This window comes from Lonchura striata, chromosome 8 (assembly GCF_050655825.1).
Source record: "Lonchura striata isolate lonStrDom1 chromosome 8, ASM5065582v1, whole genome shotgun sequence".
NCBI lineage: Eukaryota > Metazoa > Chordata > Aves > Passeriformes > Estrildidae > Lonchura > Lonchura striata.
Window position 1 is genome coordinate 11355109 of NC_140710.1, and position 21043 is coordinate 11376151.

Consider the following 21043-nt stretch of genomic DNA (forward strand, 5'->3'; position numbering starts at 1 on the left):
GTACCAGAGGAGTCAGATATTAGGATCAAGCTTTCTTGCTCCTTTTTTAAGACAGACTGAACTGATGAAAGTCCCTTTTGCTTTAAGGCATATTTTCCATTTCTTGACTCACATCCAAATCTCCTTATACATCTGTGTCCCTTGGGTCACTGGACCAGGGCACACTATTCTAATTGTGGGAATGGGAATTTCAGATGTAGAGCAACTTTAACCTCTTATCCAGTTGCTGCCAGTGCTTGAATGTTTAAACGGGGAACAGGAACAAGCCTTTTACCCATAAAGTGACTGTGGAATTCATGGTCCACTGCTTGTCACTATGGTCTGCATTTCCAACAGGGATTCACTGTTCCTGGTGCACTGTGTCAGACTAAAAGTGTGACCCTGCTGGGATGGGACAAAGGCTCAAGCTGTGTCCTGCTGTGGCAGCAACCAAGTGGGTGATTGGGAATCACACTTCCTATGAGCATGGGATGTGCTGCCATTCTGAACTCTTGTAGTTTTTAGCCCTGCCGTATCCAATCCCTTTTGAACTCATCTCTTCCAAGCAGGATAATTTTTGCAGGGAGGAGGCTCGGCCATGGCATGGCAGCTGCTGCTGGGCTCTCTGGGCTCCAGTTCAGGTGCAGAAGAGAGACAGAGAAGGGCACAGGTTTGTTCTGGCCCCCCAAACCTCCCCTCGGTACCTGCTAGGCTCTGGTGCTGACAGTGGGATTTGCTGCATAGCCCCATTCCCCCAGGGATGCCAAGGGCTCCCAGGACAGAAGTCTATACACATCATGACTTTGTTTTTTTCCAGGTTACAAGCTTTACACTATTTAGCACTCCCTGCTGCAAACACATGCTCAGTACCAGCTCCCCAGGGGGCAGCTCCTCTCCTGCTTCACACTTGGCCAAGCTGCCCATGAGCTTGTTCCTTGATTGCACACTCTGCTGTACCAGCTCTCTGATCCTGAAGAATGTACAGTGCCCAAAAATTTATCATGTTGGTCTGACAGGCTTATTGTCTGTCATCCTTGTTGATTGATATTTATATTTCTCTGCTTTATCAATATGATCACATATTTTTTGGTCATTATTTCGCATATGATGTCTGGCAAAATAGACACACCTGTTTACTAGGCCATCCTGTTTACTTTTTTAATATGCTGGCATAACATCAACTTGCTTCTTCTCTGGAGCTTCTCCAGGTTCCTTTGTGTTACTGGATCTCAGCATTAATAGTTTGGACGTTTAAAAATTGATGTTATTTTTTTAGGTGTAGGATACCCAGACTGAAGAGTGTTCAACATTTCCCTTATACAACTGTTGTTTAACATCCTCCTGAGTTACTGTTAGAGTGGAAAGTGTTTCACCCTCGTGACAGGAATGCTTCATCTGGCTTCCTCCCAAATGCAGGAGAGAGATATTTATTGCCTTTCCTTCCTGCCCAGCTACCCACAGGCACACTGTTCCCAGTCTGTACCACACATGCAGCCATGCTGGGTTGTACCCACAGCCTCTCCTGTTGCTGCCCTGGGCTGCATCATCCCTGGGAGCCATGAAGCTCAGAGTGGTGCCACCACTTCCTTTCATCTCTCTGCATCCAGTGATCAGCATGACAAACACCTGCTGCTTGTTTGTTCTCTTGTCCCGTCCCCAAGCAGCGATCTGCACACAGATGTCTTCTGTTTATACAAGAATAACATAACATTTTGTTTGTTTTTTTAACCTACAGATTTTTTAAGTGGATGTCATTAAGCCTTTATAGTGGAAATGAATTATGTATAATGTGAGGGAAGAAGCAGCTGAAAAGATAGGGGGACAAAGGACTGAGGGGAACTTCTCCAGTTCTCCACACTCCATACCACAGGTATGGCAGGGTTTCAGTGTGGGCTGCAGGTTTGGTTTCCATCCTCCTGCTAGGATAGGATCTTTCTGCCAGAAACATCTGGGACCAAAGAAGTCTTGTAATGGTTGGGTTGAGAAAGACAGAGCACTTTTTTATGCTAAGAAGCAAGATAATGAGGTCAGTGCTGCCAAAGGGTCTTCAGGCAAGTTTTTAATTTGCATTGTTTCCAAAGCAGCTTCACCTGCAGCTCACAGAGGAGAGACAAACACATGGAAACAGCAGCAGAAGATGCATCTTAACTGACCTCTGAAAAGCTCAGAGACTGCTTGGAAGTCAAAGGCACAAACACAGGGTAAGTGGTCAAATGTAGGAAACAGCTCCCCAGTCTGGGTCTTTGCTTTTCCCCAGGTTCCCTGCATGAGCTTGGTGGCCCCAGCAGAGGCAGAGCCTGTCTGTGTGACAGCTGGTGCCTACAAATGAATACACAGGTGTTTTCAAAAAAATCCCGTGGATCTCCTCGTTCCACCCAAGTGAAATAAACCTTCAACTGTCTTAGACAGAAAATGTTACCACTTTGTACCTCACAGAGATGCTGTGGTGGTAAAAGCTGAAGCGCAAGAAATGGGATGTTTGGATGTATTTGTAATACATGCCATAAAAATAGTTCAAGCTGATGTGATTCAACAGTTTATTTATTGTCCCTATGACACTGCAGCTCTCTGGCTGGATCCAGGAACGCTGCCTTGGTGGAAACCTGCACTTAGAAATTAATGAAAACCTTCTGTAATTTCCCTAGGGGTAACCCTGTACACGAGCATAATTCAAAGCATACCATGTTGTCTGGCTCCTCTGAGGAGAAGCCTTTGTCTTTTTTATTTTTCTGGTGTGTATTTTTTTAAATAAAGGAAATTATTGCATGTATATTTCTGACTGAGATGCATATTTTCTAAAGTCAGTGGTTTAAGAGCTGTAGTTTCTGCAGCAGCTATCTTATCACTGCTGCTCAGATTCTGTCATTGATTTACCTGCTTGTTTTAAGGCTTCTCCCTTTGCTACCATCATGCCCAAGCAGTTGCTGCACTGAAATAGCAGTGGGTGCTAAGTCCAGCCTGGTATGTCAGCTCCTTTCCTCTGAGTAAATACTGTGCCCCAGGGTACTTTTGCATTAAGTTTCTTATTTGCTGGTCATGCATTGGGATAAAGGCCATGCTTTGGGGCGTTGTTGTCTAAGAGTTATTTCAAAGCTGCAGCATTTCCCAGGATGTTCCTCTTTTGAATGCAGACCTTCTCCCTCTATGCTTGTTGCCAGGTGGCTTTGGGGGGACGTGTCTGTCTCCCACTGCCATGTGCCAGTCTTGGGCTCTGCCCACCTTGGCGTGCAGCACAGAGGTGTGCTGCTCCCACGGGAATTTGGCTTTGAAACATGCAGCGGATGTTTATGTGGAGTTTATTTTTGGTACTGAAGCTGGGGTCCTGCTGTGTGATATGAGAGAGACTGCTCTTGTCTCCTGCTCTGCTGCAGCAGCGTGGCAGGACTTCAAAGCCCTGCCCCGAGAGCCTGTGGCAGTAGCTAACACAGGAACGGTCTGCATCCCCCTGAGAAACATGTTCTGCATAAGGGCTGTGGAACCAATTCTGGCTGTCTTGATTTTGCATATTTAGGATCTCATGGGCATCACAGCAGTAGAAACAGTGTCCATCATCGTCATCGTCGTCATCATGGCCCAGCCTGTTTTGCTCCATCAGCAGAACAATGCATCAGGTCGTGACTTGATTGCACACAGGGCTGAGCGGGAGCTCCCACGTGTGCAGCAACCCCGCAGCTGGGCAGGGAGCTGGGCAGCCCTGGGCTGAGGAAGCCCCACTGCAGCTGCTGGGGAAGTAATGACTCACAGTGCTTCTGTGGGTGCATCCACCATTCCTCTTAAATGTGGTATTCACTTACACAGGGAGTAAAACCAATAGGAAATTATAGGAGTGTTCCAACCCATGTTTTGAGCACGCAGCTCCCTCTCCCTTTGCTTCTGTGTCCTGTGCTCCCATGTATCTTGCTGGAGCTCAGGTGCAAGATTCTTGCCCCTCACACACAGTCAGGGAGGCCTTCAACAACGCCTTTTGGAGAGGTGAGTATATAGCAGTTACTGGGAGAAATTGCAGCTCCTCACCATGGAAGCTGCCCCACAGCTACTCTCCCCTTCCCCTGAGCCTCTTGGACCTGCCAGGCAGGTGCAGTTGGCCATGGCAGACCTGCCACAAGTTTTCATATCACTCACTTTCCTTTTTCTCCCTACCCCCTATGGGTCTCAGGGCATGTACTTGTGCTGCTGACTGTGCCAGTGGACAACCTCAGAAGCAGAGAAGATGCCAGGCAGGCTAGAGAGGAGACTATCCCCTGCTAGCCTGCAGCCCAGACAGGCAGGCAAAGCCCAGCCGTGGCTGGAGCTAAACATGGCTTCATTTCATGGCAAAACAATTCCTCTTTGTGCAGCCTGTTCTCCCAGAACAATCCTGTGCTCTGACAATATCCTTTCTATGGCTTAGTCCCTGTGGAGTGACCAGCAGCATGCTCAGCCTGATGCCTGGCAGCTCACACCCTGCTGCCCCATGGCCGAGGTGCAGCATCTGCAACCCTGCTCTGGGCAGCCTCTGCCAAGGACTCTGTGGACACTTCAGGTCAAGGCAAAATCTTCTCAGGAAAGTCCCCAGCACAGCCTGAAGCACTTTGGGAGGGTTTTTTCTTCTTCCTTTGCTCACTCAATGGAGCTGCGTGGCATCACTGTTCCACAATTTAGGAGGACAGCTCTGGGACACAGTGGTGGAGCATGACATTTGGGCATCGAGTCACCAAATCTGACTGTAATCCCAACTGCCTGAGTGAAGAAGTCACCCAGCTTTACCAAGCTGCTCCCTCAGGCTCCGGGCAGTCTGGGACAGGTTGCCAGAGATGATCAGCTCCTGTGGGCTTTAAATCACAGAGGTATAATGAAATTACTTTGTGTGGAAAGGGGACTCTGGGGATGAGCAGGACTGTGGCTTTCTCACCACCTGCTTATCCTCTCTTCAGGAGCATATGCCCATGAAAGGTCATGCCCATGTGCCCAGCCTTGAGAGGTCCCTGAGAAGGGGCAGTTTTCATGTGCCTACAAGAGATGGAGCTCCCAGAGCTCCTGTGGTCTTCTGCCAAGGTGTGACCTGTGGTCAGTCACCAATACTTGTACCGTAACCAAGGACTCCTGTTGAGCTTAATGTCCTGAAACCTTCTGACCTCCTGACCCTTTCCAGCCTCCTGCCAGTCCACTCTGGGCCTTGAGGTGGTCCTGCCATGCCTGCTGCTGTGCAGAGACACTGAAGAATGGGCTTCTCCAGGCTTTTAATATCTTCAGACACCTTGCTGTGACTATGGCTCGGCTTCTTTCCCTCCCCCCGCCCCATGATTTGATGGATTTGAAACAAGCACTATTGTTCCCTAAGACTATTCTCTAGGACACAGGAACAAATAAGAATGCTTTAACAGGTCTAGAGTGGGCTGAGATTTCTGGCATGTCTGTGGAGGACCCCAGGGTGTTCTGTGTTGCTGCAGTGATGTTTCCAGCCCATGGAGGTGGGTGTCAGCTCACACTGGAGAGGCTGCTATGCAGCTGACAAAGAATTCTTGTCCCAGTAGCAAACAACGGTCATGTGTGCTGCCCACCCCAGCTGGCAGGCAAAGTCCAGCAATTAAACACACAGGGGTGAAAGTCTGCTGTCAAAGATCCACCACGGTGCCAGCAAGCTTCCAGGTGATGCTTGCACTGCCCCTTCCATCTCAGGAAATGCCTTGTTGCAGGTGACATTTAAATGGAAATCTACAGTGTCATGTTACAACAGGGGTTTCAACAGGGTCACTTCATGCCCGTTGGCTACAGAAATATTGTGGATTGTTTGCTGGTAGCTTGAGGGGGTTATAGGGACTTCAGATTCCAGGAATGTGAAAGCATTTCTTTTGGCTTAGGGGAAGGGGACAACAGTGATGCAGTATTTGGCCTTTACTGCCACTATAATGTAATCAGCACAAATAACACAAAATATTTCACAAGGTGAGTTACTTAATCTTGATATCAGCTGTGGAAGGAGGCAACACGTCAGCCTGAACACATGCCCAGGCATGGCCTACCTGCCCACCTCCATTTATTGAAATTGCAGAGTGACATGATGGCATTTAATAGGCCTTCAGGTACTGAGTAGTGTCATCTCTCACCACTTCTAGTGGCCATTAAAGCCTTTTTTGATTCTCTCAGTATAGACAGAGGTGTTGTAGGAACATTTCTTGGATGTGTTGCTATTGTGAGCATAATTGACTTACTGTTTTTTTCCATGGAGCCACAGAGAAAGTGTGCAGCAATAATTTGTGGTTGATAGTGCTTTAGAGTCCAGCCTCAGGGAAAGGGAGAAGGGTAAAACAACATTAGAGAGCCAATTTACATTCAGTGTTTTTATCTGGTCACATGCAAAATTTTTGGTTTTTCAGGATTAAATAGCAAAGGATGGGAGGATCTGTAAATCATCTTCTCACTCCTCAAGTGTATTAAGATGTGTAAATTTACTAACTATGTGTGTCAAATACATTACTGAAAAGATATGGAGCCAATTGTTCATGTATTTAATTTCACTGAATTAATTTGAAGTTTTTATTTTCTTTTAGATTTTTTTCAAGCCAATTTTTTTCAAGTTTTTGCCAAATAAAACTCTCACCATTCAATTTATCAGTATTTAAAACATAAATTCATAGTTATACATCCATTGGATAAGAGAATATAAATTTACTATATAAACCAGGCATGATCAAAAAGATATTTTAGTTCCCCAGAGAACCAAGATTTTTTAGAATTTCTAAATTGTCAGAAAACGGAGATACTTTACACCTGAAGAGACTGAAACCTGCCTTTTCCCACCCAGCTGCATGGTGAGCCTGAGCCAGTCTTCAAGACTGGCACCAGAAAAGGTGCAACACTGCACCAGCATATCTCATTACATACTAATCCCTGAGGTCATAACCCCTCAATGAACCTCATTCCTTTTCCATTGCTTAGTTCTTACAGACCTTCCCATCTGATAGTCTGGTAATTGTGTGCACTGAGGATGGCTTCAGTATTTATGCCTTCAGCAAGTTACATTCGCCCACGCCTGCTTTTTGCACCAGGGCAGAGCCAGGAGGTGAAAGAGATGGGCACTTGGCTCTGCAAGGAGCAAGCAGAAGACAAGGAGCCGTGGAGGGAACAGTGCAAAGGAGGAATGCAGAGGCTCCCACCCACCTCCATCTGACTGGATCCCCATGGTAAGAAGGACCAGCGAGACCCTCACTGAAGCTAAAGTGAAAATGGTATGTTGTTCTCCAGGATAAGAGATGGAGGAAGGAGCTTAAGCTTTTCCAGACTGGAGCCTGGTGCAGCTCAGGCTGCTGGGAGCAAGCACAAGTTGTTTCCTGAATTGCAGGTGAAGAGTTAATGACTTATAGGGCTGTGCCAGCTGCAGGAGTGGCTAGAGTAGGCAGGACTCCCTTGGGCAGGCATGTGGCAGGATCATCTCTGGTCTGGTGGTCCAGACTGTAGTCAGGGTGACACACTTGGCTAGCTGCAAACAGCTCTTCTCCCAAATTTCAGGCCAGATGGGCAGGATTCAAGATGGAAGTAGAAGATTACTAATCTATAAAAGATTCTGTCCCAAGACACTTTGGGAATATCAGGCTGTACACAACAGGTCACACCACTTGTCTCCCCCACCTCCCTTATTTTTGAGGGATTTTCTTTTCTATGTGTTCTTGTGCTACCCTGCTTCCAAAGAGGCTGGAAGGCAGAAACCCAGATGCACAACACATACCAGATTAGTCAAGTCCTTGCTGGAGGTCTGTCCCCAGGGGTTAGGAGGGGACCCTTCATCACCCCCTTGGACAGCACAGCAGCAAATCCATGTCCCTGCAGCCAGGGTGCTCCTGCAGAGCAGGGTCCTTGCTCCAGCTGGAGCTCCTGCCCAGGCTGCTGCAGCACTGCAAATGGTGTGGGAGGGGTGAACACCAAGGAACCCAGACACCTGCTGAGCACGAGAAGTAACCAAAGGCCAATATGCAGACAAAGGGAACCCATCAAAGCTAGTGAGTGTGAAAAGAAGAACAAACTGATAGAGGAGAAGTAAAATGGTGAAATCTATTAAATGTGTTGGAGAATTAAGGAGTGAAGCAGAAGATGCAGTAGAAACGAAAAAAACTAATGAGCAAATACAACACAGAAATAATAGTGGAGGTGGCAGACACAACAGGGAAATAGAGTCCAGGATCAAGAGTGGAGAAATAAATTGCATTCAGAGCAGAAGAAAAGAGAGTGACCTGAAAATTAATTCCAATAGCAGGAAGAGGCTGGGCTGCGCAATTTGGGGCTCATTGTTAGAGCCTGACAAGCCTGCTAGTAAGGGTGGATCCAGAGGAGAGAGGAATGCTTAGAGAAAGCTATGAGATGCAGGATACAAGGTGGAAAACAATCCAGTAAGAGGGAGTGTGAAGGAATCCATTGATCTCTAATTTCATTACAAACTACATAGCAAGGTTTCCATTGAATTGGAACACAAATCAAGTAAAAATAAAGTAATGCAAAATAAAAGGAGAACAAAAAAAGAAAAACAATAGTGACAAACAAGGCTGATGCTTATATCTAACAAGGGAGAAAAAGTGATCCAGACTGCTTCGGTTCTGCTAGTCTGGTGTTAAGAGCATACAGTTAAAGAGTAACATAGCATGCAGGCACGAAATGGAGAATAAAATAAAATTTATTATGTTGACTAACTTGATAGTTAAAAAAAAACCCCTTTTTATAGAACTATAGGCCCTGTGTGGACTCCAGGGAAGCAGCTCTGAACCTTGGGACCAATTAGGAACCATGGTAGATGTTGGGGCAGAAACAAGCACAGGAATTTCATGTGGGAAGGAGTGGTTCAGGTCAAGATGAAAGCAAAGACTGAGGGAAGGGAGCATATCAGGACACAGGTTACTACTGAGGTACTTTGTGGATATTTTTATAAATTAATTTCCTTAAGGACTGGCATAAATATTTGGTGTAATCTGATGAAATCAGAATGTTGTAGTGCATTAACAATGTAGGGGAAAATAAATGAAGGCTGTACCACCAAACAAGGGCAAGAAAGTCACCAGAAGAGATACTGGCCTGCCCTGCTTCTGCAAATGCAGCCCTGCCTGTATCCAGGTGGGAAATTCTCACCAGGTGAGCACAAGTCTGTAACTGCTCGTGGTCACACATCTTCAGGAGAGGAAATCTGACCAGCAGCACAGCAAAAAGAGCTACCATGGCATTAGGTACAGGAACAGGCAGACTAATAAGAAAATGCTGGAAAAACTTGTTTAGTCTTCCCTGTAATGGCTGAGAGGAAGATGATTGCAGTCTACAAACACACTGTAGCATGAACACCAAGGCAGGACCATGTGAGATAAATTACTATGCTGGCAGAGGAACAAATGTTTATTAACCAGCAGTGCATCAAATTAAGCTGGAAATGAGAAGATGATTCCTAACAATTAGAATAGTAAGTTCTGAAAACATCTTCAGACCAGACGAGCTCGAGTCAAGTCCCGGCCACTTTTTAGGATGCAGGCTGGCGTGACTGTGGAGGCGCCACAGGATGGAAACACTCTGGAAACTGCACGCGGTCAGAGTCGGCGTCTCTGGGCTCTGTCCGGTGTCTCCGAAAGCTCGCGGCGCCTGTTGCGGTGTCACGAGAGGGAAAAAAGCCTATGAGCTGCAGGGTTATCGACCTGTGCGGGTCTCCCTCATGCCGTCACCACCACCCTTGAGCCAGCCCCCCGCACCGCTCGCTGACCCTGCCACAACCCGCATCCCTTCCCGGCCATTTCCCACCTCCCCCTCACAGCGCTCGGCCCCTCCAGCCCCGCCGCGGTGGGCGCAGCCACGGGACGGGCGGGACGCGGCGGGCGCGCCGATTGGCCGCGGCTCTCCCGAGGGCGGGACGTGGCGGGCGCGCCGATTGGCCGCGGCTCTCCCGGGGGCGGGACTCTGCACTTTCTGCCAATCGGCAGCGGCGGGGGGCGGGGCTTCCCGCTTTAATGGCGGGGGCGGCCGTGGCGGCGGCAGAGTGGGGTGCGGCTGGCGGTGAGTGCAGGCGGCCGTGGGGTGGAGGGTGCGGGGCCCGGTCTTGCCTGGTGGGGGGCGGGCTGGGGATGTCTGGTCTGTTCTAGTGGTTATTTGGGATGTTTGCGAGGGGGAGAGTTTGGGTGGCGGTATCCGAGGTTAGTGGTAGGTCGGGGCAGCTCGCTGGGGTGTGCTGAGGGGGCTTCGGAAGGTGGTTGCAGAGCCGGAGGGTGCTGAGAAGGCCCTAGCAGGGTTCGGCTGCTTTGGGGGTTAAGCTTTGCTGCCAGGAATGGTGAGTCCTGCTCCGGGGAAGCCATGTGCTGGCTTGGCACCTGTTAACTAGCCTGCTGAAGGAGGCTTGTGTGTGTATGTCCATGTTCCCGTCACCTCGGATGCTCGCGGTCATCGGAGGAGGCGTGTGGTGTCTCCTCGCCACAGGGGTGGGGAGGCCGTGGCCTGATGGGTGGGATGGGTGTTGTGGCACTGTGACGTGCCCTTGGCGGGTGATCGCGCTGGGTGCGGCTGTCGAGGCTGTCACCCCCCCGGTAAGGGGGGAGCCCGCAGTACCGTGGGGCAAGTTCACCGGTGTGCAAACCTGCCCGTGTCAGACAGAGGGACACAAGTGAAGTCCGAGTTGAGTTGTTGAAGTGTTTTTTTGTTTGGTTGGTTTTTGCTTGGGTTTCTTTTTTCTCAAAAGCAACAGGGTCCTGTGAGAAGCGGTAGTGCTCCTTGGCTCACAGCCCGGTGCCGCTGCCTCGGTGCACCCCTGGTGCCAGGGAAGGGTGCAATTCCCTTCCGCAGTCGGCTGCTCTCCTTCGGGGTAGGGCCGGTCACTCTGTGCGAGGCTGGGATGCTTTCCCGGTCGGCCGGGGGGAAGGACTGTCCCTCCGGGCTGGGTGTCGTGGCACAAACACCGGCCTCAGCCGAGGCCGCGCTGGGTCCCGGCCGTGGCGGGGCTGCGCCCCGCTGCTGGCCGGTGGCCCGAGCGCAGGGTACGCCCGCTTCCCGGCTCGGGGACCGGCGGCTGCGCGGCCTCGGGAGCGAGGTCGGCATCGCCCCGCTGCGTTTTGGCGGGACTGTCCCGGCTCCGCAGGCAGCGGAGTACCCGCGGGCTCGCTGAAGGGAGGCTCGGCCCGCACACGCCGCGGCGGCGGCGCGGCGCCTCCCCGGGCCCGCCGCGGCCCTGCCCGGCCGCGCAGGCCCCGCTTCCGGGCCCGGCCGCGCCACACCCGGCCCGGGAGCCGCCCGCGCGGGGGGACCCGGCGCTCCCTCGGGGGCAGCGGGGCCCCGGCCTTTGCCAGAGGGACTCGCAGAGGTGGCAGCAAGGCTGAGCGGGGCGCTGCTCGGTTCCTACCGTGGCCACCGGGCTGAGAGCTGCGGGTACGCGGAGCAGCCGAGGGCTGTGGTCTCCTGGGGCTTCTCCGCAGTGGGGTGCGAGCAGCCCCCGGCGGCCGGGGAGCTGTGTTTTACCCAGCCGTCGGCATCAATGTAACCATTCAGATGGCTCTTCCCTCCTCCTTCGGGCAGGGTGGCAGTACCAGGCCTCCCCCGCTGCTGCGACACAATGTCAGCTTTGAGTGCCCGCTCGTGTAGGTGCTTGGCCTCCCGCTGTCCCTCGCTCTGGAACGCGGTGGCAGGAGGAGGAGGTCACTGTCACCCCCCTGGTGGCAGCAGTTGCCTGGCCTCGGGCTGACCTGGCACTGGTGTGGTCGTTCACAGGGGACTGTGCTTCCTGGACCACTGGCTTGATAACCACTGGCAGTACAGGGCTTGGTCTGTAGATCTCTTTACGTGGGCCAGTTCCTCTGTTGTAATGAAGGGGAAGCTGGGAAAGCTACTTATTTTTACGTTGTAACAGACTAAATGAAGCAGCATAAATAGGCATTACAACAAGAGGCTAAGCTTTGTGGGTGGCAGTCTATGCCTCAGTGCCCGGGCTGCTGCCCGCAGAGGGACTGTCAGGTGCTTTCCCTGTGACTGATCATGTTGGTTCTGAAATCCTAAAGGCAGGGAGGGAAAGCTGGGGTGAATACCCCTTCCTATGCTCAGTGGGCAGCATGGGATAACACTGGGTGCTTTACCTGCTAGTACATTTCCTCAGAGCATTTCTTCCCCTCCTGGAGGCCAGGATTGCCTGTGCAGCAGTGCATCCATCCTGCTGTGCTGTCCCAAATTGACCACCTTCTCTTCTACCAGAATGCAGCCAGGGCAGATTCCTAGCTGGATAGAGCTGACCTTCCCACCAGACCTGCTGGGCAGCTTCTTGAGGGTAGTTTAGAGTCAAACAGCTGGCTGAGCCCTTGGGGCTTGGTTGAGACTGCTGTGCCTTATCTCTTTCCTAGGAAGCCCCTCTAACTCATGGGTGTGAGCTGCTGCTACCAGCCTGTTCCGATGAGAAACAGCAAGATGCCAGTTGTTGCAGCATATACTTGCTACATCTTGCTGCAGGGATTAAGCTGTGCCACCCACACAGCCTGGGCCTCTGTGGTCCTGCCTGATGTTGTGTTTTTATTTTTGTTTCCTGAAAGTCCATTGGGGTGGGGGTTATATGGTCCTTCAGGGAAGCAGTTAATATAAAAGTACTGTTAAAACTGAGACTTGGGAATAAAAGCTCACTCTGGCTGAGAGGCATCTTGTACTGTATGTTAGAGATAAAAAATAAGGGAACTTGTTGAAGTTGCATAGTGTCTCCTTTCTTTCCCAGTGGAGAAAAGCTTTACATCCTGAGGTATTAGGGGCAGGTGTTTGACTGGGTCCTTTCCTTGAATTGTACAGGTGAATACTTTCTTCTTTTCTGCTGGGGGTTACAGCATGGTGAACACTCAGCCTGAGATGCTTACAAGGGACACTGGGAGTAGTGCCTGTGATGGCCCAAGAGATGCTCTATGTTTCTGTGCTTTTGTGTTGGGGTATTGGAGGTAGTGTATGCCCTACTGGCTGTCAAATGGTGGGAGTACTTGGGCTGGAAAGTCTGGTTCTTGCCAGTCAAACAGGTGGGGCAGCTTGGGCTCTTATAGGGAGGAGACGGTCCCCAGGAGCCAGGACTCTTCCCTGCAGGAGTTGTGGGGCTGCTGTTGCTCAGAGATGACAAGTTGCAGCTGCCACAGCCTATTCCCCATCAGGCTATTGTCTTCAGTCTGAGCCTTTAGTGGCTTGAGTATGGTGGAGGTGGTAACTGGGTCTGATGTTTCTTGATTTAGTGTGTCACACAGTTGATTCTTTGCACTGGGATAGGTTGGGGTGGTGAGCTGTCACTGGCAGCAAGTCCTCCAGCTTTGTTGCAAGGTGTGCTCTTACCCCAAGGATCAGATCAGCTAGCTTGCTCTCGCAGTTTAAGATTTGCTCTGTGTGCACACAGATTTTATAACTCATGCTGCTTCTACTTAACCCTAGGAGGCTTGCCGTGTCTGTACAGCAGTAGAAGCAAATGCACTGACTTTGAGTGGTCAATCTACACCTGTGTTGAGATAGCCAGGCTTCATACTTCACTTTCTTTGTGCTTGGAAGGCTATGAACCTCCTTGAATGTGGTCACCATTAAGCCTCAGGCATGTTGGGTTCTAGGTGCATATACTGTGCTACTGGAGTATGACATCTTCATACTGTCAGAGAACATCCTGCTCTCTTGTTAGAAGGTTGTGTGACTGCACTGCCTTCTTGGTGTGGAGGGTACAGGACCCAAAGCTGGTGTCATGGTAAGTTCCAGCCAGTGGCCCCTTGTCTCATTGAGAAGTAGCTCTGGGCTCATACCTGGGCTTATTGAATAATTCAAATAAAGCTGTTGGTGGGAATTTGTGAGTCTTTCCTTTCTGCATCTTGCTTTGTGGATTTTATGTCCATCTTGTCTTGATGTACCTGTCTAATTAATGCACAGGCCTGAATGGGGCAGAGCACACTAATCATTACAGTGTCATGATTACAGCCAGGGCTGTGAGAACAGAGGTAAAGCCTTGTATTGAGGCATTTGCATAGTGATTAAAACCAGAGATGAGTGCTGTGGTACAGCCTGTCCCACCTCCAGACAGGGGTGCTCTGTTTGTTTGCTAGGCAGCTTTAGAAGGCTTGACCTGATTTTGGATGCAGGTATTAGAAGTTGGCCTAGCTCAATGTAGCCCTGCCTGCCCTCCTGCCACCTGCCTAGTTCTACCCTTCCTGAGTGTGCTCTGTGCACTCTGGGGGGCTGCTGGGCGCCTTCACTTCAGAGAGAGGGAGCTCAGCTATCTATCTCTACCTTCCCCCTTCAGCTGGTGCTGTATGAGGGAGTGACACAGATCAGTATGGTTAGTTCAGACAGGAGATACCTCATTTTCCACTTCTGTTGCTATCTCATTGTTTCTTTTTTTCCTTCACTTCTTTACTCCTTTGCTCCTTGCTATGTCAGATTTTCTGCCTAATGTTGCCTTTTCTGTGTTTTTGGTTTTTTTCTCTGCTGATATCTGTTCTCTGAATATGCAGCCACCAGTTTTGACTGTGATAAGGAGTAAACCTACTCTTAACAGCCTGGGGAGGTGCTGCCCCTGGAAAAAGTAGGTATGCATATTAAACCTCTTACTGCAAGGTGTGCTCTTGTGGGACCTTGAAGTCTGATTATCTGCCTTGATTTTTGTACAAGGTTACCAGACCCTATTGCAATGTGTGTCCTCCATTCTGTGAAAGCTTGTGAGGTGCCATGCTGACTGTCAGAGTTTTCATGCTAATCTGGGTGTCTCCTCTTGCTTTCCCTGCTTCCAGTGAGTATGGGAAGGAGAGAGCTTAATCTGTTTGTAGGATGCTATCCAAAGCCTCAAGGTTTTCCAACCACTCTGTGAGAGAGTGGTAGGGTGTTAACACACATTTGGTGAGGATGAGGAAACTGCTTAACTTGAGGCAGGGCACTTCCTGCTGCTTGGGTCCTGCCAGTGTGCCAGGATTAGCATCCAGCCAGTGTGATTCCCACACTGGTTGCAATGGCAGCTCTTGCAAGAGCTGTTGCATATCCTGGCTTTGAGAGTTTGCATCCCTCGTGTCTCACAGCACCTCCTGTACTGACTTCAGAATATGAAGTTCCACTGCTGTGGAACATATGGTACCAGGCTGTTGGCCATGTCCTTTGACACTCAGCATGAAGTAGGTGAGCCAGAGGAAGTGACCAATGGATAGGATTCAAATAGAAAAACTTACCTGGTGGTGCTAGCATAAAGTTTCCTTGCAGTCTTTGTAATTAGGTTGTGAATGGAGTTCTGGGACAGGTTGTTCTCAAATTCCAATCTGAGTTTGCCCCCAAGTCCTCAGAGCTGAGGTGCCAGGCTACCAGAGTTGCTACTGCCCATATCTGTTGGTACGGTTTTCTGTACTTAAAACATAGAAGCTCTGGTAGTCCTGCTAGACTTGTCCTCTGTAGCTGGTGACAGGCATGTCTTTATACTAATTTCTTTTGAGAAAAAACATTACTTCAGAAGCATGGGGACAATGCTATCTTGAGTCTTCAGTGAATGGCTGAAATTATAGTAGGAATGCAAGTGTACATGAATACAGCTCTCCTGTTGAGTAGCCTCTGCTGCATGTGTTTGAGCTGGTGTTAGGAGATGCTGTGTGTGAAATAAATGTGTACTGCTTGGTTACAAGTCCCTCTCCCTTTGACTGGGCACAGAGCAGCAGACAGTGGAGATTGAAATTCAGTTTCCTGTGCTTCACTGTACACTTCAGTCTTAGAAAGATCCCACTGCAGAGTTGATAGAAAACAGGGGTTTGCAGCTTATTGCTCGCTGAGCTCCTTCTCTCTCTTGTCTTGCTCTGACTGCCTTGCTGTCTGTGTGTTGTTTGGGGCAGATAAAGTTTCATGCTCCTCATCTTGCTGGATTCACTTGTGCATAAGCTTGGGAAAGCTGCTGGAGCTGTGGCTGTCAGCTCTTGGTGGTGATGTTTTGTGGTGCCAGCCTTGTGTGTACAGTACACACCCCTGTCTGTGGCTGGCTTGATCAGTTCCACTCTTCTGCAGGGAAATAGAGTTCATGGGCACATGGGGCTGTGTGCAGGCTTTGCTAGACCCCATGGTGACTTTCTGGAATGCCAGGCAATTGAGTAGGTGCTATGGTGGGGAGCTGGGGGAGGAAGATGCCTCTTCCTGAGACGTGCAGATTGCAGCTGCATCAGGCAGCAAGCCTTGTTGCCAGCTTGTAGGTCAGGGATGTGAGTTAGTTTCACATCTGGCCAACTGATTATCTCCTGACCTTTGAGGGCTCCTACTCCCTGGGAAGCCCCACAGGGCCAAGCTTGCTTTTAGCCAGTTCAGCAAGAGCCTTATGCCAGTTCTCCCTGGGGTGGCAGCTCTGTGGCCACCTACCAGATGGTTTTGGTGCTGCCTTTAATTAAACTAGTGGGGAGATGAGGGTGTTTGATTTTGCACTTATTACAGGACTGATTTCTGACCAGAATGCTGAGAAGTAGGAGTGTTAAATGTCTAGGGCAGAGTCTGTTGCTTGCAGATAGTTGTGTGGGGAGATGTGTGTCCTGCAAGGATGTTAACAAAACTAACTGGGTTGAGCTCTGGTCTCTGTCAGTGTCATGGTTCTGACAGTGCTGTGGTCTGACTGGGGCTGGTCATAAAAGGCCTTGCTGTTGTTGCTGAAGTTGCACTAATTAGCTGTATAGCTTGCTGGAAATATGCAGTCTACACATTGCTTGGTGTAAGCAAGTATTTAATCCTTGATGTTGGTTACCGGAGCAGATTGTGGCCTGATACTCTAGTTTGCAAATAGTGGGGAACTTTTTCTCTGACATGGGGGAAGTGACTCCCTGTTGCTGAGAGATAGGACATGTGTTGCAACGTTTCTCTGTATCATCAAGGGTGTGTTTGGGCCCCTAGGGTTTCTGCTCATTTGGGATGCTTGGACCTATTTGCTTGATTTCTCTTCAGCTGTTCAAGGCTCAGCTTTGGGTACTGCATCCCTTCCCAGCTCCTTGCTTAAGAAGGTCAGGATTTAGGAGGAGTAAGAGGAAAGTGTCCCCCATGTGCAGAGAGGACAAATCCAACCACTGAGCTGTGAACACCTGCAGAGTGTGATGTGCAGTAAGAGCCGACACCTGTCTGGATGTTGAACCCCTTTCAAAGTGCAGAGGGGTGTTGTGTGCGGAGGAGAGTTCAGGTTCCTGGACATTTGGTGCTCTGTGCTGGAAAACCCCTGCCTGCAGCAGAAAGGCTGGCATGGAGCAGTGAAGGTAACTCTCGGGCCTGCCCTACAACTCTCACTTTGCTGCTCAATTGTCAACACCCCAAGGCCAGTGGGACTGCCTTGAGGGACAGAGGAGGGCAAGACATACCTGCATCTGCTCACTGAGCAAGGCATACTTTGCCACTTTGATGTAGGATGACGTAGCATGCCAGTGGGGACAGATGCCAGGTCTTCCAAAGACCTGAAAACCTCAGGGATTTCCCCAGAGATGTGGTTGCTCTGTTAGCTTAATTTAACAGGGTGTTGTTCTGCCTAGAGAAACTGAGGAAAACTTACAGGTCCTTTCTATAAGGGCCTATAGCATAATTCTACTATTTCTGTCTTGGTAGATGTCTGGGTGCTTGCCCAGAGCCTGTCTGCAGGAGTGTTGGAGGTGCTTTGCAAAACAGCAATAAGACACACTTGTTACTGTTCATGCTGGTGGGGACTTCTGTGCTAGTCCTGGTTTGAAATGGGCTTCTGCCACTGCCCGGGGGAATAGTTGTTATGGACTCCGAATTGTTTTGAGCTGGGGTCCTCGTTGGCCAGTGGTACTGGAGGCTTTGGTCTGGGGTCAGGGAAGTGATCCATGGTGTCCAAGCTGAAGTGTTTCTGCAGTGTGAGATGGAGCTTTGAGCTCAAAGACAGCCGACACTCTCTTCTCATCCTTGTCTGCTCAGAATAGGCAAGTACTCAACAGGATTTGTCTCTGCCCTGGGCCTGTAGTAAGGCTGACTCATTCACTTTGATAAGATAAACACAGACCTTGAATAGTCAGGCGTCTCTGCTGGGAGCTGACTCTTGAGGGCTCCTCAATCTAGCAAATAAAGGTGTAGCTGGATGTAGTGGTTGAAAGCTGAAACTAGACAGACAAGTTTGGAGCCTGCTCTTAGCCATTAAAGCAACATAAAGCTCAGCAGCTTTCCAGACTTGTGCTTACTATATTTCCCACAGCTGAGTCTTGAGTGTCCCTTAAGGATGCAATAGTTCCTGCTATACTTTTAGCCAGCTTTCGCTGCATGTGGTGAGTGGATTATTTTGGCAGTGTCTAGAACCTTAAATATTACTTGCATCACGGTGGTACTAAAAGTGAGTATTACTCGCTATTAAACCCTTTGAAATCTTGTGTGGGAGAGTGAATGTTTTTTTTTTGCTGCTGAGGTCCCCCTGATATGTGGGGGGGATCAGTCCTAAGTGGGCTTTGCCTGATTGCTGCATCTGCCTCCAAAATGGCACAAGAAACCACCTTCTGTGCTTTCTGAAACACAGCAAAACTCCTTGGGCTGTGTGGCTATGCAGGCTTGCTCTGGAGCTCTGCTGCCCTTGCAAAGAGGTTAGGTGGCACTCCCCAGTCTGGAGGAATGTGGAGGGTATGACTGGGCAGGCACAGAGCCAGCACTCCTGCTGCACCAAACTGATTTGCAGGGAATGGTGAGCCAGAATGGTGTGTGCCAGGCACCCCCTGAAGATTACTGCTGGCAAAGCCTGCCATGGAGGTGCCTGGTAGCTCTGCACAGGAAGTGTGCTGCCATCCTGCCTTACAGCAAAGATGACATTGAGTTCTTCCTCTTGCTTTGAAGATGAAGGAGCAGTGCTGGTGTTGACTGGTGAGGGCTTGAGGTAGCAGTGGATGCTGAGTACTCAGGGACCTTACTGGGAAGAAGGGTACTCTGGCTTCAGCCTCCTGGCTGCTGGTCTGGAAGAGGCCATGTGCTTCCTGGTGGTGGCAGCAATATACCTCCTGGGGAGACTGGGCTGGGAACCCATTTCCCCAAGGCCGTGCATGGGCAGTGACTCCTGTGCACCTTCTTGGAGGGAAGGGATAGGTGGAGTGTCTGGTAGCAGCTGTGGGGAATTCCCCCCTTAAAGATGGATGAGTCAGGTGAGGCTGGGCCTATGCTCTGCCTGGTGTCCTGTGGGTTGGGGAGCACACAGGGTGGGTGAGGATATTTCAAACTTGCAGCTGTAAGAGCCTGGGCCCTTCCTGCTTTTCTGGAGAGCATCTGCCCAGATCACTTTCTGGTGTGTGTTCATACTGAGGCTGAGCAAGTGTGGGGAGTGCCAGTCCTTCTCCCTGCAGCCTTCCATCGTATGGCTTTCCCTTGTCTGGAAGGGGAGTGGAAACGCCATTGCCAAGCAGGATGCACCTGGCCTTTGAGGTACTAGGTTATGTGGTGGTAGTTTCTTGTCCAGAGGGTTTTGTGCAAGGATGTGAAACCAGGAACTTTGACACCAGAAACTGATGTTTGTTACTGAATCTATGGATTTCCTTCCTCATGTAATGGGCCTGCCAGTGATGGTGTGCTGCTTCTGTGGTGGGAATCAGCTGGCAGGAGCCCAGAGCTGACCATAAAGGCAATGTGCTCTGTAGAGTGTGGGCCAGCTGTGCATCTCTGCTTCAGGGTCAGACAGAGAAGTGTGCTGCCAATGTCATGGTGCTTCTGGATGATAATGCTTGAGCTTTTAGAGCAGGAGCAAGATGAATGGGCTTGGAGATACAGTGCTGAGGTTGGAAGCTTTCCTAGCTGGCTTGAAATGTTGGGTTCTTGCCTTGGAAGGACTGCTGACATTTGATGATGGGGTTCCCAGCAGAACTGGGGAAACAGAGTCAGACTCTGTGAGAAGTGAAGGAGGCCTGTGGCTCAGTTGGAAAGTGGATTCTGGTGTGTGATCAGCTGAAAGCAACACTGGCCAGATAGATGACTGTTTCTCTGAAATTGGGCTTGGAGTTTACTGATCTGCAGGGCTTTGCTCTGTAGGCTGCCCTCCTGGGAAAACAGCTGCTTGATCTTCCCTGCCTCTTTCCACAGAGACACTGCCATCACCATGGAGGGGATTGTGACTATGTATCAGGACTTCATGAAGAAAGCAGGTCAGTGTTTGGCTCTGCCCAGCTATCAGACAGGTAGCACTACATGCTTTACTGCCAGAGGCATTGGGGGTTGCCTGTTATCCCTTGAAGCATCCCTTGGTCGAACTGCATCCTGCCTTTGCCCTTACACAGGTGCAACTCTGGGGTTTTTGTGCTGCCTGAGACTGTTGTGCATCAATGCCTGTGTAAATTGTTTTGGGGCACTTGTGTTGCCCTGGGCAGATGATCTCCAGGCTGCCCTGCAGTATGGCTTCAGGCCATACTCTACTGAGTCTGGCTGACTTCACCAGCCTCTGCTCCCAGACTGCTTCCCTACTTGCACTCGTGTCCTAGAACAGGATTGCTGTGCCCTTGCCTCTACTGTGGCAGTAGCACTGTTGGCAGCAGGCTGGGGTGAGGATGCTAACTGCTCTGCACTGTGGCTCTTTCTGCAGACCCCCGCATTGCTGATTATCCACTGATGCAGTCCCCATTCCTTGTGATGGGCATCCTTCTGGGATATGTCTACTTTGTCCTATCCTTGGGTCCCCGGCTAATGGCCAACAGGAAGCCTCTAAACCTGAAGAAGTTCATGGTGCTATACAACTTCTTTCTGGTGGGACTCTCCCTTTACATAGTCTATGAGGTGAGTTGTCAGTAGCTTTGTTGGGCATGTGTAAAGCAGCGTGTGCAGGCTGTGTGGGTGATGGGGAGCCCTTTTCCTGGCTGTTCCCTGCCCTTCTGTGCAGAGCTTGACGTGCAGTGGGTGATGTGTTAGGTCTCACTCTGATGCTTTTGTTGCAGTTCCTGATGGCAGGGTGGCTCACTGGGTACACCTGGCGATGTGACCCTGTGGACTTCTCACAGGACCCCAAGGCCCTCAGGGTGAGTTCTCATCCCTCTCCTGATAAGTAGAGAGATGGCCTTTAGTGCTTCTGTTTGGATGGCAGGGTCACAGCTCCTGCCTTTCCTGAGGCAGAGGATGTGCAGTCTCCTGGCTTTGGTTTCATGCCAGGGTAACTGGACGAAGCCCTTCCCTTGCTGGG

The 21043-nt window shown here is 50.2% G+C and overlaps 1 protein-coding gene and 1 long non-coding RNA gene across 5 annotated transcripts in view; one reads left to right on the plus strand and one right to left on the minus strand.

The window, feature by feature from the left end:
- Positions 1-9312: 9312 nt before the first annotated feature.
- On the minus strand, positions 9313-11021 carry LOC146766746 (uncharacterized). The gene is made up of 2 exons (XR_014956873.1): positions 9727-11021; positions 9313-9570 (listed from the first exon to the last, which is right to left on the minus strand). It is a non-coding gene; the product is annotated as an uncharacterized LOC146766746 (long non-coding RNA).
- ELOVL1 (ELOVL fatty acid elongase 1) overlaps positions 9917-21043 on the plus strand; it is a 29481-nt gene continuing 18354 nt past the window's right edge. For 2 of the 4 annotated variants that reach the window (XM_085585766.1, XM_021527832.3), the window contains exons 1-4: positions 9917-9978; positions 19957-20018; positions 20453-20643; positions 20802-20882. In XM_085585766.1, coding sequence (XP_085441892.1) covers positions 19973-20018; positions 20453-20643; positions 20802-20882 — 318 coding nt within the window. In that variant the 5' untranslated portion in view covers positions 9917-9978; positions 19957-19972. Of the gene's footprint in view, positions 9979-13520; positions 13652-14411; positions 14487-19956; positions 20019-20452; positions 20644-20801; positions 20883-21043 lie in introns of all 4 variants that reach the window. The other 2 variants (XM_085585765.1, XM_085585764.1) reach the window with 2 other exon arrangements.